The sequence below is a fragment of the Procambarus clarkii genome, chromosome 45 (genome assembly GCF_040958095.1).
Source record: "Procambarus clarkii isolate CNS0578487 chromosome 45, FALCON_Pclarkii_2.0, whole genome shotgun sequence".
Taxonomy (NCBI): Eukaryota; Metazoa; Arthropoda; class Malacostraca; order Decapoda; family Cambaridae; genus Procambarus; species Procambarus clarkii.
In genome coordinates, this window is record NC_091194.1 from 3,186,627 (window position 1) to 3,203,465 (window position 16,839).

A 16,839-nucleotide genomic window follows, 5' to 3' on the forward strand; every position below is an offset into this window, starting at 1 on the left:
AAAGAGCCGAAGCTCAACCCCCCAAAGCACAACTAGGTGAACACACCATTGAAACACCCCCTCCCCCTTGGGCGGAACTTGCTGACACATCTGTCATGCACAGAACCACAATAGTGTTGCACCTAGCATTTGTGTTGGAAATTATGCTTTGATAAATAGCCTCCAGCAGCCTTCACTTGCAGCGCCCGAAGTGGAGAGGGTGAGTGCGCTTCCCTAGGACTGACTACGGCCCAGTGAGCTCTAGCTCTTTATACCCCCTTGTTGTGCCTGATGCTTTATACCTAAACTATCCTCACTTTAGAATTATATGTCGAATATTGCCTTAAAGTTCTGGGCGGAGGTGGCTTCCACAACTTCTTATAAGGACCTGCCCGAAACGCAGCGCGTACTAGTGGTTTTACAAGAGTGCAATTACTGTACCATGCTATGTATTCTCACAAACCCAATGTACCTTCTTGTATATAAATAAATAAATAAATAAATAAATAAATAAATAAATAGTGTATTCCACTGGTTGATCACCCGCACAAGGGTAAGCGTAATTCCTTACATTCCTTAGACTCACTTCCGTTTCCAGCTTCCTCGTATGTCCGCTCGCCTTAAACAATTGTATTGTGTAACTTATAACTGACATTACTGCCTCTAAGCGTAAATACGTTACTAAAATAGTCTAGGATCACTCTTCAGTTATATGAAGAGCATGGTTATGGCCAGGTAAAACAGTAAGGGTAACTTAGGCAAAATGAGGAGAGGTTGGCACCTTAGTCATAGACCTTCCCACACAACACAACTGCCTTCCTTCTCCTTACAGATAATTTGGATACGACCAGAAATGATAATTACGAGTGCCCTAAATTTACATACCGCATATTATGGATCAATCTTTTAAATTAAATAATCTACTTTTCAAATTAGAAAAGTTGATGAGAATGATCAAACGCTGCGCGTACTAGTGGCTTTACAAGATTGTAAATACTGTACTATGCTATGTATTCTCACAAACCCAATGTACCTTCTTGTATATAAATAAATAAATAAATAAAATTATAATGTACCTTATCTACGCGAGTTTTATTTTACTATGAACAAAATTGTAACAAACAGACATTGAAATAAATGAAAGCATTTCAAAAAGCCTCTTGAAAAATATTTTTTTTTCTTAAGTCTTGTTTGACAACCAAGTACCCATATTACTATTGAGTTAAACAGAGGACAAAGCGCTAAGGGAACGCCAAGCGAGCGTCTTACCACTACGCCACGGAGACTGCAAAAGTCATTTGAAAATACCCATTTATAAATAGTATTGTTCCTTATAAGCAACTTCGGAATTGTGAACTTATATCAATTCGAAACGCTGCCCGAAACGCTTTGCGTAATAGTGGCTTTAGGCATTGTATGTACAGTACTACCTCTATCTATAAATCTATAAATTTTTGTAAAATCTCCTGTATGTATGTACCTTACCTGAATAAACATTTATTTATTTATTTACACTTAAAAATTTCTTCACTGAAGTCGAAAGTTTGTTGCCACCAAATTGAGCTGATTTGCAAATCAATTGCATTTCAAAGTTATCCAAGTTAGCCTCTGCAGACTTTTCAAATTCAGTTTGACTAATGTTACATTGACTACACACATTATAAATTTTGCCTTTACTCCAAATGACCATTATTAAGTCACTGTAAATAAAAATTGTTCAGTTGTTGTACTAATGATTCTTCTCAAATTGCATTTGAAACTCTAAGCGTCTAATTCTCATCTCAAGATCAGACATTTTTTTTAGGTTTGACAAATATTAATTCTTTTCCAGTAACTGGCTCGTGCATCTAGCTGCCTCCTGTGAGGTTACTGCTTTCATTACAACTTTAAGCTGTTATTGTCAACGTCACGTTTAAAATGTTTCACTTTGATTACAAAGGCTCTTATGTTATTAAACTGAACTTCAAGTTTTTTGCAAGATGCTTGTAATTTGGAATTCTAGTCGTTTAAATGTAAGGAGAAAGCTGCAAATAATAAATGCGCTACAAATCAACACATTGATTGTCAGCTAATTCTTGGCAAGAAAAATGTTAATTCGTCAAAAACAGACAAATTTTGCCTAAACACTAAACGATTCGATTAAGGACAGAACCTCTATTAAGTCAACACTTTTGTACACAAGTAGTCTTGTGTATACCGAAACACTATTCTACACAAGTAGTCTTGTGTATACCGAAACACTGTTCTACACAAGTAGTCTTGTGTATACCGAAACACTATTCTACACATACAGTCCTATGTACGCCGAATTCTTCTCACTCGATAAATTTGAGATTGTCTTTTTTTCAAAACATGCACAGGAATAACATTAATTATCTTTGTAACTCAACTTCAGCACCCACATACACATAACTAAGAAAGTCTCAAAAACGGTTGCTATACTCTCTAAAATCAGATATTATGTTCCAAACTCTGCTCTCCTCTCACTATATCATGCGCTAATCTATTCCTATCTTACATATGGTATTTGTGTATGATGGTTCAACCACTGCAAACTACCTCAAGCTCATCATCACTCAGCAAAAATCTGCTATCAAAACAATAACAAACTCTGCTTTCAGACAACACTCAGCCCCCTCCCCCTTGTTTAAATCCCTAAACATGCTAAACATAAACTCACTCTACACATTCTCTTGTGCCATTTACATTTACAAAACCCTGTTCTGAAATTCTTCCTAGACACATGTAATAGAATCCATAATTACAATAGAAATAAATATCTCTTTGATATTCCCAGAGTCAAACTTAATCTGTATCACTTCCTAATGAATTGAAAAGCTGTCCAACTTTTGCCTTACTCAAAAATAAAGCCAAAAAGTACCTAATTTCATCTTCATAGTTTCCTACCTAGTGCTTGAAACTCGCACTGTATCTAGTGCTAAACCCCCCCCCCCCAATATATGTACCTAAGCCATTCAACTTCATCATTGTAATCATTGCTATCATCTTATATCATGGTTGTTATATAAAACGCATATTTAACTGCATTATACCTTGAAATGATCTTAAAATTATGCTACAATGTAGCTATTGATAACCGTCAAATTTCACTTTAATGTGCCTACTAATCTTTGTCATATTTTCTTATAATGTACCCGTTAACAAAATTAAACTTTGCTATAAATTACCTGCTTCAAATTATTTGTTAGATTAAGGACCTGCCCAAAACGCTTTACAAGAAGACATTTTTACAAGAATGTAAAAACATCAATGCTATGTACTTCCTATATATAAATTAATTAATTGATTTATATATAGATGGGGTTTAGAGACTCAAGGAGCGACACTACATGCTTTGTGTCAACACAGTTATTTGGCTTGCCACAGTGGGCACGTGTGCCATAGGTTTACCACGCTTGCCCTAGAGCAACGACTGACCAGACCCAGGATGCAACTGACAATATTTGCCTAACTTCCGGGTACCTATTTGCTGCTAGATGAACAGAGGCATCAGGTGTAAGGCCCACGACTGATCTTCCCTAAGTTATATGTGATTATGATATATGATTATATTGTGATTATATGATTATGATTATATTGTGATTATTAAGACAGTTCTCCCTACAGCTCCGGGAGCACGAACAGCGAAGGTTCGTAAGAGGTGGCCCCAGTTTCTTCCAACCTGAATATAGGTCCGGAACAAGTCTTGGATCATGAGAGTGATTAGACTAAACACTTAGGATAGTGTTGACACTGCGAAGAATTAAGAAAGTTTAGAGTACTTAGAATGTATAGATCACACTGTTAAAAGTTTGTCTAATGTCTTTAATCTGTGATAGGCTGATATTACTATTATTTGTCTTTGGCTTTCTTGTGTTACTTTTGTTTCCAGTCAGACTGTAGTTGTAATCTTTAGAGATTATTGTTTTACCTTCCTGTTTTCTTCCACAGTCACTATTGTGTTGTCTAGGTTGTTAAACACGAAGAACCTAACCAGAGGTGCATGTACCAATGTGGGAGGTGGAGCTCTTGAACAAAACACTCCCCTTCTCACCAGTAGTGTTTAGTCTACCACCACACAGACACTTCCTCACACCACCTGAGTTACTTGGTGTGATAAACACTATGAATGTATGTTGGTTACCACTGTAAAAACCCTACACTCACCTATCTACAATAACTCACTATGCTATATGGTATCTAGGAACACGTATGACCCTGTCCATCCAAGACACGAGAAAATGCATATAAGCTAATTACCATTGTACAAGTAAGTAATGCAACTTCTCTTGTTAGTAAAAAATCAACGGGACAGTAGGAACTTTGAATAATAAATAAATTAAAAGAATTGGAAGAAGTAGTGACGATCAGCTATACCGTAGGCTTCAAGACCACACTCAAGTCTCTACACAAGACTTCACCCAAGACTCTACACAAGACTTCACCCAAGACTACACAAGAACACACTCAGGTCATCGTCCAAAGCACCCCCCAAGACCCCACTCAAGGCACTACCCAAGGCCCCACTCAAGGCACTACTCAAGACCCCACTCAAGGCTTCAGCAAAGGCTCCATTACTAAAGTGTAGCCTTGAATAAAATACTTATGTAAGAGGGTCTAATGGAACCACACTGATGACATCAGATCTATAACAACATTATAAGACAAGACAATATCACAATAATCAATTAATTTAATGCTAGATGCGAAACATAAACAGTACGAGGGTAATACGGTGGTAGGTGACCTACCGCTTGGACTGGACAGTAGAGCGACGGTCTTGCTTCTTGTAGCTTGTTCTTCAGTCACCGACCCTCCAAGTGTGTGGCCACCATTCCTTTCTTCACAATTACCTTACCTGCCCTGTCAAAATAAGGATAAACGTTAGTCACAGATTATCTCAAATTTATAAACTAATCAGTTTAGCAATGCCTCATACACATTATAAATATATCTAAAAGACATATAACAATAACAATAACAATAATAATAATAATAATAATAATAATAATAATAATAATAATAATAATAATAATACAGCATAATGTACATACAAAGTACAGGAAAAGAGGAACAGTTACACAGTCACACATAAATAAAGCCGCTGCTAAGCACAGAGTTCTGGGCAAAACTTACAATAATTGGGATAATAATTATTTATAGGTATTATATGATAACACCTAATACTAAATGAGAACAAAGTTAACATATATAAGCTGTTCATAAAATATAACAAATGATATACAATCACTTGTAAATTATTTGATATACAAATGATATACTTAATGATGACAGAAACTTTCAAAGACAAATCATTAGGAGTGTTAATCTAGGAAGCAAAATTTTGTACTCTTAAGAAATTACACAAGTTGGTCCTGCTAAGGACATTGTAACTTTGATGACGCCACATTCTGGGGGGAACTGGCCCAAGCTTTTACCAGGCAGAAGTGCAATTTTGCTTTATAACTTCCAAACACTGTTCAATCTAATCTTAGCATTATTCACAAAGTTCTAGCACACCTCACTACATTCCTGAACACGTTGTCAGGAAAATTTCATCAGAAAATTACAAAGTTAAGTCGTATACTGTACAAATGTAAGATAATTTTCATCCGGGACATGACAAATATAGTGGTCATTCCCCTAACAAAACTCCAGACTCTATGACCAGTACTGGATCAGTTACACCTCACAGGACCCGTCGACACAACCTTCGTGCTTGTACACTTCTCACATCACACACCAATCACAACGGACCTGGTTACACCCACATACGTAAACAACTGCCCCATCCATCCAGGGTGTTACACTTTGGAGCAGCCAGCTTATACAGTCACTACAACATGACTCAACATGAGAGCAGCCTTCTTATGCAACTACAACAACATGACTCAACATGGATGTTAACCGCGATATGATCACCACTTACAAAATACCCAGGAGAATAGACGGAACAAGGCCAAAAAACCCTTGACTGTATTCAGGGCTAAGGTGTACTTGCTAGATATTCAGTTAGGTATGTGGTGGCGTCCAGAGGTTGGCAGGTAAGAAGCCCAACACCAAACTTACTAGTTGGTCAGTAAGGTATTGTGGCGGCCGTAATAACCCTCCAGAGGTTGGTAGCTAACAAGCCCAACGTCAAACGAAATATGTATTCCACTTTTATTCAATTAAACAAATTATATTTATTCGTAAACTTTATGTTTCTGAAAGTGATAATAATCTTGCAGATGATCTCAGAATATTGTCATTTTATTTGGTATAACGAATGGGCTGGCGATTATTGGCATTTATGGTACATGGAGATAGATGAACGTGCCAGGCTCGGCCTGGTTAGTTGTGGCACCACCGTTGATGTGGCACCACGTCGCAAGATGACGCTTCTCTTGTCACTCCTGGCCCTGCTGCTGGCAGCGGCTGTCATCGCTGCTCCTCGTAAGTCATCAAGAGTCACGGTGTGTCTTAATGACTCTAAACACCTTTCATTCACTTTTATATCTCTAATTACCAAATTAGATAATTAATTCTGTGTGCCCTGTGCCCTTCTTCGCCAACTTTGAGGTCATCCCTGGAACTCACAGTTCCTGCGACGGCATAGTCTCCTGAGACTGATGGATGCCTACTACTACTATTATGTGAAAGGTACAAAGATATGTTAACATGATCCAGGGAGCGACAAGCAGGTCATGTCTGCGGGTGACTCCGAGCTTCAGTCCTCCCTCAGACCCCTCGCAAGCTACATGTCACGGGTTCGATTTCCAATGCAGAGAGACGTTTGGACACGTTTCCTTTCATCTGATCCCTCTGCTCACCTACAAGTAAACAGATATCACGGAGTTTAGCAACTGCTGTGGGTTGTATCCTTGCAGTACAGTACTTAAACAAGGGGAACCTTAGACTTTTGCTTGCAACAAGTCAAGTCACTTTGGTAAGTAACAGAAGATCCTCACTCTCTTTTCATTACTTGGATCCTTAAGATCAAAACATATCAACTTAAAGCTATTTTAGGAATTCTTTACACTTTACAATATATACACATTACCATATATATACCCAAGGCACCCACCTAACTTAGCCGCCAACCAATGCATAAAAAACGTGTATTTGTAGCCGCTAAAACGCTCAAAATAAAGTGTACTAAAGTTCAGGAACCCAAAGCCTGCGTGGTTTGTGATAATATGTTTGTAATATGCGCCAACATACTGCAGTACTCTGGTACTCTCTCAACGGCCGTGTTGGTCTTTCTCCGGGATACGTGATAACACAGTATAACACAGCGTTGGTTTACCTTATGGTGAAATCAGTTCCTCTATTTTGTTCCCCATAATGCTGACAACTTCCTGTTTTGACCATATATGGTGCATGCAAATCCCTGTTTTGACCATATATGGTCTAGAAAAATCTTCATATTTCAAGCCTATAAAGTTCAAGCAACTTTATAAACATTTTGACTACATGGTATTAGTAACTGCCTGTCTTACCCTTATGTGGTGCATGCAGCCCTGACATTTTGTTAAGTACTTAACTACGATGTTTCTCTCTCCGGGCAGAGTCACAAATGGAGTCTGAGGAGAGTAACAAGGACTCGTCAACGTGGCGTTCATGGAAACTCCTCATTAACTACGACTCCCCGACCGCTGAAGGCCCTCTCTCGGGCGAGAAGTCACCTCAGAATAGCGCCTCCGACGATTTCACGAATGACATATGGAATGATCCTTACAAACGTAATTCGAATTCTAGGTAAACGCTGCTGCTTTTTTTGCTTTGGAAGTGTTCTGTGTGAGTTTGTATTTTGTTTGACCGTATTTTCAGTTACTTCATACTGAAGTAATGGGTTGGTCGGTACAGCGGTGGTCTCGCTTTTTAAAAGATCACAGTTCAATCAAAGGATTTGATCACTGGACCCTCATTCTGCCCTTCATATCCTAGCTGGTTGTCAATCCTCATATAGCGCGTTTTCTCCATGCAGTGTGTCGCTTGACCTCATAAATTATAAATACCTTTGTACGTCAAATTTACATACTAAAAATTCTGCATTTAGGTAAAAATAAAAAATACATTTTCAGCAAACTTGCGGTTACTATTCTCAAACTTGTGATTATTATTCTGAATAAATTCCTGATTATTATACTCTACATGTTTTATAACTTTTTTTTTTTTGCAGAGATATTCTTGCGCGGGCCCTAAGCCTCTGGCTGGCCCACTAAATGTTACTTGTTTCTATTTTACTTAGGCGGAGTATGAGTATTTATGACTCGTATGGTCGCTTCAGTAAGATTTTTGCCCCATGTGTTTTTATAACATTAAGTTATTATGTGTTCAATGAGGTTCTATAATAAACTTTCAAAGTTTAAGTTTTAAAGAGTAATTCAAATACCATGTTTCACTGGCCAAACTATAATATTTTTAGGTTCTTAGTGTTTTATAGTTTGTTTACGTTGTTATGTTGACAGTGACAACGGCAGTGAAAGTTGGGAGAGTTATGATTATGATAGTGAGAACGGAAACATGGAGAGTGAGCCAGACTGGGAAGAGGACACTGACTACGTCTTGGCTGAGTCTTTCGGTCATAATGACAGCACGTGCAACGACCGCATAATGGCGCTCATGGGTGAGTGATGACCTGCAGGGGCCAGATTCACGAAAGGACTTACGTAAGCATTTACGAACCTGTACATCTTTTCTCAATCTTTGGCGGCTTTGTTTACAATTATTAAACAGTTAATGAGCTCGGAAGCACCAGGAGGCTGTTTATAACAATAACAACAGTTGATTGGCAAGTTTTCAGGCTTGTAAACTGTTTAATAAATGTAACCAAAGTCGTCAAAGATTGAGGAAAGATGTACACGTTCGTAAGTGCTTGCGTAAGTGCTTTCGTGAATCTGGCCCCTGGGGCTCCTGTGTCGTCCCACTTTCCCTGCTCTGCGTTCATGAGGCACGTAAACCACCTCCGTAACATTGATCCTTTCTTGATTAAAGATAACTCTTGCACTGTTAAGGAGGGGGGGGGTACCAGAGGTGTTATGGACATGTTATGGCTGGAAAAAAAATAAGAAAGAGACAGACTATATTGATTATGTATTTTTAAATCTATAAATGTAAGTGTCCGTCTGTTCCAGGTTGGAAGCCAGATAATTGGGATTAGTCTCACTCAAATTTAACCAGTGATTACTGTTGGATTTTGGGTACATGCCCTACACAGGCAGGCTGGGACTTTCATCAATGAACGAAGTACCGTGGCACTTGACTGTGTACCAGCGAGACCCACTACAAATCTTTCAATATCATATTAAATGGACTCTGGTTTTTGGTCCCTGTATCTGTATCTCTGTCTCTATGTACTGTCTGTGTCATGGTAGCAGTGTGTAGGCTGCATGGACATGTTGGTGAAGCCACAGAGTTGGGTGTGGAGCGCTGACACTCGCCGGGCAGCACTCTATCTTGAGGTTATCTTGAGATGATTTTGGGGCTTTAGTGTCCCTGCGGCCCGGTCCTCGACCAGGCCTCCACCCCCAGGAAGCAGCCCGTGACAGCTGACTAACACCCAGGTACCTATTTTACTGCTAGGTAACAGGGGCATAGGGTGAAAGAAACTCTGCCCATTGTTTCTCGCCGGCGCCCGGGATCGAACCCGGGACCACAGGATCACAAGTCCAGCGTGCTGTCCGCTCGGTCGACCGGCTCTAGGGAAGGTGATGAGAATGGTGGCTTTTGGACCCCAGTATTGATGACATCAGGTACAGGTACCTGTACAGGTCAGGTCCAGATATATTATGTATGTACAATAAGTGTAATTGTACATAACAATAAGTGATATTACACAAAACAATAAGGTATGTATAATATGTGTAATACAGTCTACAGTTAATTATTTCAATGTACAGGTACATTTATGTACCTGCTCTCCCTATTGGTATAATCCCAATACGCCCAGCACTGTCCATTCACTTGAGAATGAACCATGTAGATTCGAAACGTTGTGTAAATTTATAAAAAGTGTAATACATTCTATATTTCTTTTTCTTCACCTTGAACAAAGATGACATTTGGAGACATCCTACAATATTGTAGAATTCATGGTATTTATATCGTAAAATCCCTGGTATTAACACTACAGCACCTACAGTAACAGTATTGTAGAATCCATGTTCCTAAATTATGTTCTAATCATTGATCTTATAACCAATTTACTCATGATATTATATAATCTCTTCCTGGTCCCAGAGGAGAACCACCGCCTGAAAAATGACTTGGTGTTGGTGCACAGTTTCCTGGGTATGCTTCCCTTCGCTGGCAAGGATGATTCCCCCAACACCCCGCCCTGGTCCTCCCCAGACTTCGGCGCCGACACAGCCAACAACGACGAACCCATCGATGACAATGACTCTGATGATAAGACAGACACCATGGATGACATTGTCTCTGATGATAAGACAGACACCATGGATGACATTGTCTCTGATGATAAGACAGACACCATCGATGACAATGACTCTGATGATAAGACAGACACCATGGATGACATTGTCTCTGATGATAAGACAGACACCATGGATGACATTGTCTCTGATGATAAGACAGACACCACCATTGATGACATTGTCTCTGAAGATAAGACAGACACCACCATTGATGACATTGTCTCTGATGATAAGACAGACACCATGGATGACAATGTCTCTGATGATAAGACAGACACCATGGATGACATTGTCTCTGATGATAAGACAGACACCATGGATGACATTGTCTCTGATGATAAGACAGACACCATCGATGACATTGTCTCTGATGATAAGACAGACACCACCATTGATGACATTGTCTCTGATGATAAGACAGACACCACCATTGATGACATTGTCTCTGATGATAAGACAGACACCATGGATGACATTGTCTCTGATGATAAGACAGACACCATGGATGACATTGTCTCTGATGATAAGACAGATGCCATGGATGACATTGTCTCTGATGATAAGACAGACACCATGGATGACATTGTCTCTGATGATAAGACAGACACCATGGATGACAATGTCTCTGATGATAAGACAGACACCATGGATGACAATGTCTCTGATGATAAGACAGACACCACCATCGATGACATTGTCTCTGATGATAAGACAGACACCATTGATGACATTGTCTCTGATGATAAGACAGACACCATTGATGACATTGTCTCTGATGATAAGACAGACACCACCATGGATGACATTGTCTCTGATGATAAGACAGACACCACCATGGATGACATTGTCTCTGATGATAAGACAGACACCATGGATGACAGTGACTTTGATGACCTGAAAGACATCATTGATAACCTTGACTCTCTGACCGCGAAAGACTCTGATAGTGCAGATGGAGACAAGGATAGCCACGAGGTCCATGATGTGAACGGCGCTCGCGTCGCGGTAAACACCACCACCACCAAGGAAACTATAGATGGCAAGGATACTCTCGTCCAGACCAAGGTGAGTGACCGTCGCCTCCTTCAGCAGGTGTTGCTGTTGGTCCCCTCTTTGTCTCAGCCCATGGATGGTTCACTCGCGGCTGTTGTAGTGGAAATGTTGCCACCATGTTTGGCAAATGTTTGGAGGCCTGGTCGAGGACCGGGCCGCGGGGACAATAAAAAGCCCCGAAATCGTCTCAAGATAACCATGGCCGGATTGTATCACTCAGCGGAAGTGGTGGTGGGTGGACTGATGGATTTCAGACTTCAGTCCTTGTTCCAAATAGAAAATCCTTGTATTGGTGCTTCTGCAGTACATATTGTTGTTTTAATATCGTCAGGAAAGTTTTAGGTATGTCTTGCTAAACCATATACAGTATACCCGTTTGCCAGCGATGTACGGACCAACGCAGGTCAGGTAAAGCACACAAATACAAGGTTATCCGTTTGAGCAAAGACAGAAGAGATTGAGGAGAGGAGCATACTTGATATAGTGCCAGGACTCAAACCAGCTGCTCGCTTGTTTCCATTTCTGGTCTCTGGTCTCGGGGCAAAGTAACGGACAATATTGACAACATTGGCATCATTCAAGTTGACCAAACTACACACTAGGAAGTGAAGAGACGACGTTTCGGTCCGTCCTGGACCATTCACAATCGACTTGAGAATGGTCCAGGACGGACCGAAACGTCGTCGTCTCTTCACTTTCTAGTATGTGGTTTGGCCAACATATTTCAGCCACGTTATTGTGACTCCTCGTCTGCATTATTCAAGTCGTTCAACAGTAACAGTTGTTATTTGCACTTAGTGGGAGATTGTACTTTCAATCATGGTCACATGCTTATTGATACGAAAACGCACCTCAATAAGTCTTAATACCTAACGGGGCGTTGTTAAGATAGTAGGACCAATACTACTTGCTCCTACTATCTTGGTGAAGAATCTTGTGCAGCACCTGTACGAACTGTGCACAAGTACTGTATTATGCGCCATGTTCCAACGGCAACAGTAGGTTTATAAGTTCAATTGTGCTTGTTATATGTTCGACCAGATACCTGACAGTGTTCTCGTTTCCCAATTGCGCCTTCTTGGTGTTGTCTTAACTAAGTTTTGTTTCTGCCCTCAGGTGATCGAAATCCAGCCTAAAGGTCCAATGCAAAACACCACAACCATACAGGTAGGTCTCACACCACAACCATACAGGTAGGTCTCCACACCACAACCATACAGGTAGGTCTCCACACCACAACCATACAGGTAGGTCTCCACACCACAACCATACAGGTAGGTCTCCACACCACAACCATACAGGTAGGTCTCCACACCACAACCATACAGGTAGGTCTCCACACCACAACCATACAGTCGGTCTCCACACCACAACCATACAGGTAGGTCTCCACACCACAACCATACAGGTAGGTCTCCACACCACAACTATACAGGTAGGTCTCCACACCACAACCATACAGGTAGGTCTCCACACCACAACCATACAGGTAGGTCTCCACACCACAACCATACAGGTAGGTCTCCACACCACAACCATACAGGTAGGTCTCCACACCACAACCATACAGTCGGTCTCCACACCACAACCATTCAGGTAGGTCTCCACACCACAACCATACAGGTAGGTCTCCACACCACAACCATACAGGTAGGTCTCCACACCACAACCATACAGGTAGGTCTCCACACCACAACCATACAGGTAGGTCTCCACACCACAACCATACAGGTAGGTCTCCACACCACAACCATACAGGTAGGTCTCCACACCACAACCATACAGGTAGGTCTCCACACCACAACCATACAGGTAGGTCTCCACACCACAACCATACAGGTAAGTCTCCACACCACAACCATACAGTCGGTCTCCACACCACAACTATATAGTCGGTCTCCACACAACAACCATACAGTTGGTCTCTATACCACAACCATACAATCGGTCTCTACACCACAACTTTGGGAAATTCCCAGGATTTGATTTGTTTATTTGAGTTATTTGAAGTTAAGCGGACTGTATGTTAAAGCGGACTGTATGTTAAAGTGGACTGTGTTAAAGTGGACTATATGTTTAATTAATATTCATTTGTAACCTTCCTATGCACACAAGAATGGGGGGTTAATCCTATAATGCTGAATCCACCTGTTAATAATATTAAGTGTTTTCTAACCTCAACAATAACTAATCAATAATAGTCATAGGGTTAATGATCTAACTACGTAAGTTAAATGGAAACAGGAATCTTAGCTGTAAAGCTGATTTAGGTAAGGGACATCAGACGAAGCTCTCGTGAATGGTGTATATCATCGCCTCGTGGGAGGAAGCCTCGCGTCCACTTGAAACCTGTAAACCCGAAAATAGCCTAAGCTACTCTATCCCTTTGAGATGTATTTTTTCTTGTCTCAATAAACATACTTGAACTTGTAAACCCAAGACGGCTGGACCCAGTTGTTGATCACCACTCAGTGGAATTAATACACTATAGCTCATGTAGCACTAACATTTCCCTGATAAAGTTCCATTAAAGAAATAACCCTGCAGTTTAACCTACACTGTTATTTTAGATCCCCTAGAGCATAACCGGTTGGTTAATCTCCTATCCAGGTTATGTGGCCACCTTTGCCTAATATAGAGTTGTATACCAACCGGATACACTGTGTAGTGATGTGTGGAGCTAGCATCAACGTCTGGGAGGTCTATGGGGACGGATGTTCCCAATATTGGACGATGATAACGGCTGGCTCTGGTGGGATCAGATGGAGAGCGTGTTGTCGCGTGCTCACGTGTGGGGATCTCTTGCCACTACTTTGAGCTCCGCGGTGCGTGCCAGTAAATAAGTCACTCTCTTTACTTTAACTTATTCAATGACTAGATTAAGTTAACGTCAATTTTCACACCAATAATTTACTATAATATCCAGAGAACAATGTCCTTTGTTCTTAACACTGGATCACAGAGTTTGTGTGATTTACGTAACGTGACTTTATTTCCGACTATTATTTCACGTAGGCAAACCATTTACTAGGAGATGAAAATACGCCCTTATTCTTCGTAATTCTAATCTATTCCTAACTGAAATATCAAATGTTAATAGAATAAACATGCAGCTTAAGTTTAATGAAGGTTATATAAGATTGGTCAACACATGTTGCCGGCTGACTGACGCAACCGTCCGCCATCGACAGTAGCAAATCCCGACAGTATGAAATTTTTGGCGTATTCCTGGATGCGAATATTTTCAGTAATTTTCATTTTCTAACACAACGTATTTTCTTGCTGTGCTAGGAATTGGTGAAACAATTATTGGCATAACGCATTCTAGCGTTAGGCTAGGTGGTGATGCTAGGTGATAATGCTAGGGGTTAGTAACATTAGTATCTCGGCATAACGTATTTATCGTATAATAAAAAAATTAAACCATACAGTCAGTCTCCACACCACAACCATACAGTCTGTCTCCACACCACAACCGTACAGTCAGTCTCCACACCACCACTATAGAGTCAGTCTCCATACCACAACCATACAGTCTGTCTCTACACCACAACCATACAGTCGGTCTCCACACCACATCATACAGTCAGTCTCCACACCACAACCATACAGTCTGTCTCCACACCACAACATACAGTCTGTCTCCACACCACAACCATACAGTCGGTCTCCACATCACAACCATACAGTCGGTTTCCACACCACAACCACACATGTAGGTCACCATACCACAACCATACATATAGGTAACACAGGTGGATCTCCCACACAAAAAAAATAATGGTTGGTATCATATATGTGATTTATGATAACACTACAAAACGGATGACTCAGTGACAAAGAATTATCCTCACACTTTTGTGGGATTGTAATTGTCAGTACAATCATTTTCCTCCCAGTGGTGGTGTGGAACCCAGAAAACAACTGATGGGTTAAATATTTTGCAAATATATATTTTTTGCCCAGCTCTTATACTGAAATATAATAGTTATGAAAAATATACTTGAGAACGAATATATTATTGTTGCCTGTTTGCCTTTTGTTAAAAGTTGATTTTTTACATTTGATAATGAGTTGACAAGTCACATTAACAATTGTAATGTCAACAGATAACGCAAGTCAGTTCGGAAGAAGTGCACTCGAGGAGCAGGAAAGTCAACACCAGAAAGCGTGGCGGAAAACGCAGAAGGAAGAAGAGACCTCTCCTAGAGTGAACACAAAAACTTAAAAGAAACAAAGCGTAGTTGACATACCCAAGACGTTGACAACTTTTTTGACTGATTTATGCAGCTGCTGAAGCTGTGCCGCGACCCTCAACACATCTCTCCACTCAACCTTCAGCTACTGAAGCTGTGCCGCGACCCTCAACACATCTCTCCACTCAACCTTCAGCTACTGAAGCTGTGCCGCGACCCTCAACACATCTCTCCACTCAACCTTCAGCTGCTGAAGCTGTGCCGCGACCCTCAACACATCTCTCCACTCAACCTTCAGCTACTGAAGCTGTGCCGCGACCCTCAACACATCTCTCCACTCAACCTTCAGCTACTGAAGCTGTGCCGCGACCCTCAACACATCTCTCCACTCAACCTTCAGCTACTGAAGCTGTGCCGCGACCCTCAACACATCTCTCCACTCAACCTTCAGCTACTGAAGCTGTGCCGCGACCCTCAACACATCTCTCCACCCAACCTTCAGCTGCTGAAGCTGTGCCGCGACCCTCAACACATTTCTCAACTCAACCTTCAGCTGCTGAAGCTGTGCCGCGACCCTCAACACATCTCTCCACTCAACCTTCAGCTACTGAAGCTGTGCCGCGACCCTCAACACATCTCTCCACCCAACCTTCAGCTGCTGAAGCTGTGCCGCGACCCTCAACACATCTCTCCACTCAACCTTCAGCTACTGAAGCTGTGCCGCGACCCAACACATCTCTCCACTCAACACATCTCTCCACTCAACCTTCAGCTGCTGAAGCTGTGCCGCGACCCTCAACACATCTCTCCACTCAACCTTCAGCTGCTGAAGCTGTGCCGCGACCCTCAACACATCTCTCCACTCAACCTTCAGCTGCTGAAGCTGTGCCGCGACCCTCAACACATCTCTCCACTCAACCTTCAGCTGCTGAAGCTGTGCCGCGACCCTCAACACATCTCTCCACTCAACCTTCAGCTGCTGAAGCTGTGCCGCGACCCTCAACACATCTCTCCACTCAACCTTCAGCTGCTGAAGCTGTGCCGCGACCCTCAACACATCTCTCCACTCAACCTTCAGCTGCTGAAGCTGTGCCGCGACCCTCAACACATCTCTCCACTCAACCTTCAGCTGCTGAAGCTGTGCCGCGACCCTCAACACATCTCTCCACTCAACCTTCAGCTACTGAAGC

At 41.5% G+C, this 16,839-nt stretch overlaps 2 protein-coding genes across 7 annotated transcripts in view; one reads left to right on the plus strand and one right to left on the minus strand.

Annotated features, from left to right (window-relative positions):
• The window catches only part of LOC123769994 (uncharacterized), a 62,064-nt gene extending 47,817 nt beyond the window's left edge, over window positions 1–14,247 (minus strand). For 2 of the 6 annotated variants that reach the window (XM_069301185.1, XM_069301184.1), the window contains exons 1-2: window positions 5,572–5,591; window positions 4,731–4,842 (exon numbers count right to left, since the gene is read on the minus strand). The gene's annotated coding sequence lies outside the window, so the exon portion shown is untranslated. Of the gene's footprint in view, window positions 1–4,730; window positions 4,843–5,571; window positions 5,610–5,908; window positions 6,038–14,105 lie in introns of those variants that run through there. The other 4 variants (XM_069301182.1, XM_069301183.1, XM_069301181.1 and 1 more) reach the window with 4 other exon arrangements.
• Window positions 6,264–15,815, plus strand: LOC123770170 (dentin sialophosphoprotein). Its single transcript, XM_045761841.2, has 6 exons — window positions 6,264–6,414; window positions 7,530–7,719; window positions 8,433–8,590; window positions 10,204–11,465; window positions 12,570–12,620; window positions 15,563–15,815. The coding sequence occupies exons 1-6, from the start codon at window positions 6,279–6,281 to the stop codon at window positions 15,665–15,667; spliced, it is 1,902 nt and encodes a 633-aa protein (XP_045617797.2). The 5' UTR covers window positions 6,264–6,278; the 3' UTR covers window positions 15,668–15,815.
• Window positions 15,816–16,839: the final 1,024 nt, after the last annotated feature.

What these genes read in the sequence shown, in the direction of transcription:
- LOC123770170 (XM_045761841.2), top strand. Translation starts at nt 6,279, where the DNA reads ATGGAGATAGATGAACGTGCCAGGCTCGGCCTGGTTAGTTGTGGCACC. An exon ending in GGCTGTCATCGCTGCTCCTC is followed by an intron (nt 6,415 to 7,529) that starts GTAAGTCATCAA and finishes CTCTCCGGGCAG; the next exon opens with AGTCACAAATGGAGTCTGAG. An exon ending in CCGCATAATGGCGCTCATGG is followed by an intron (nt 8,591 to 10,203) that starts GTGAGTGATGAC and finishes TCCTGGTCCCAG; the next exon opens with AGGAGAACCACCGCCTGAAA.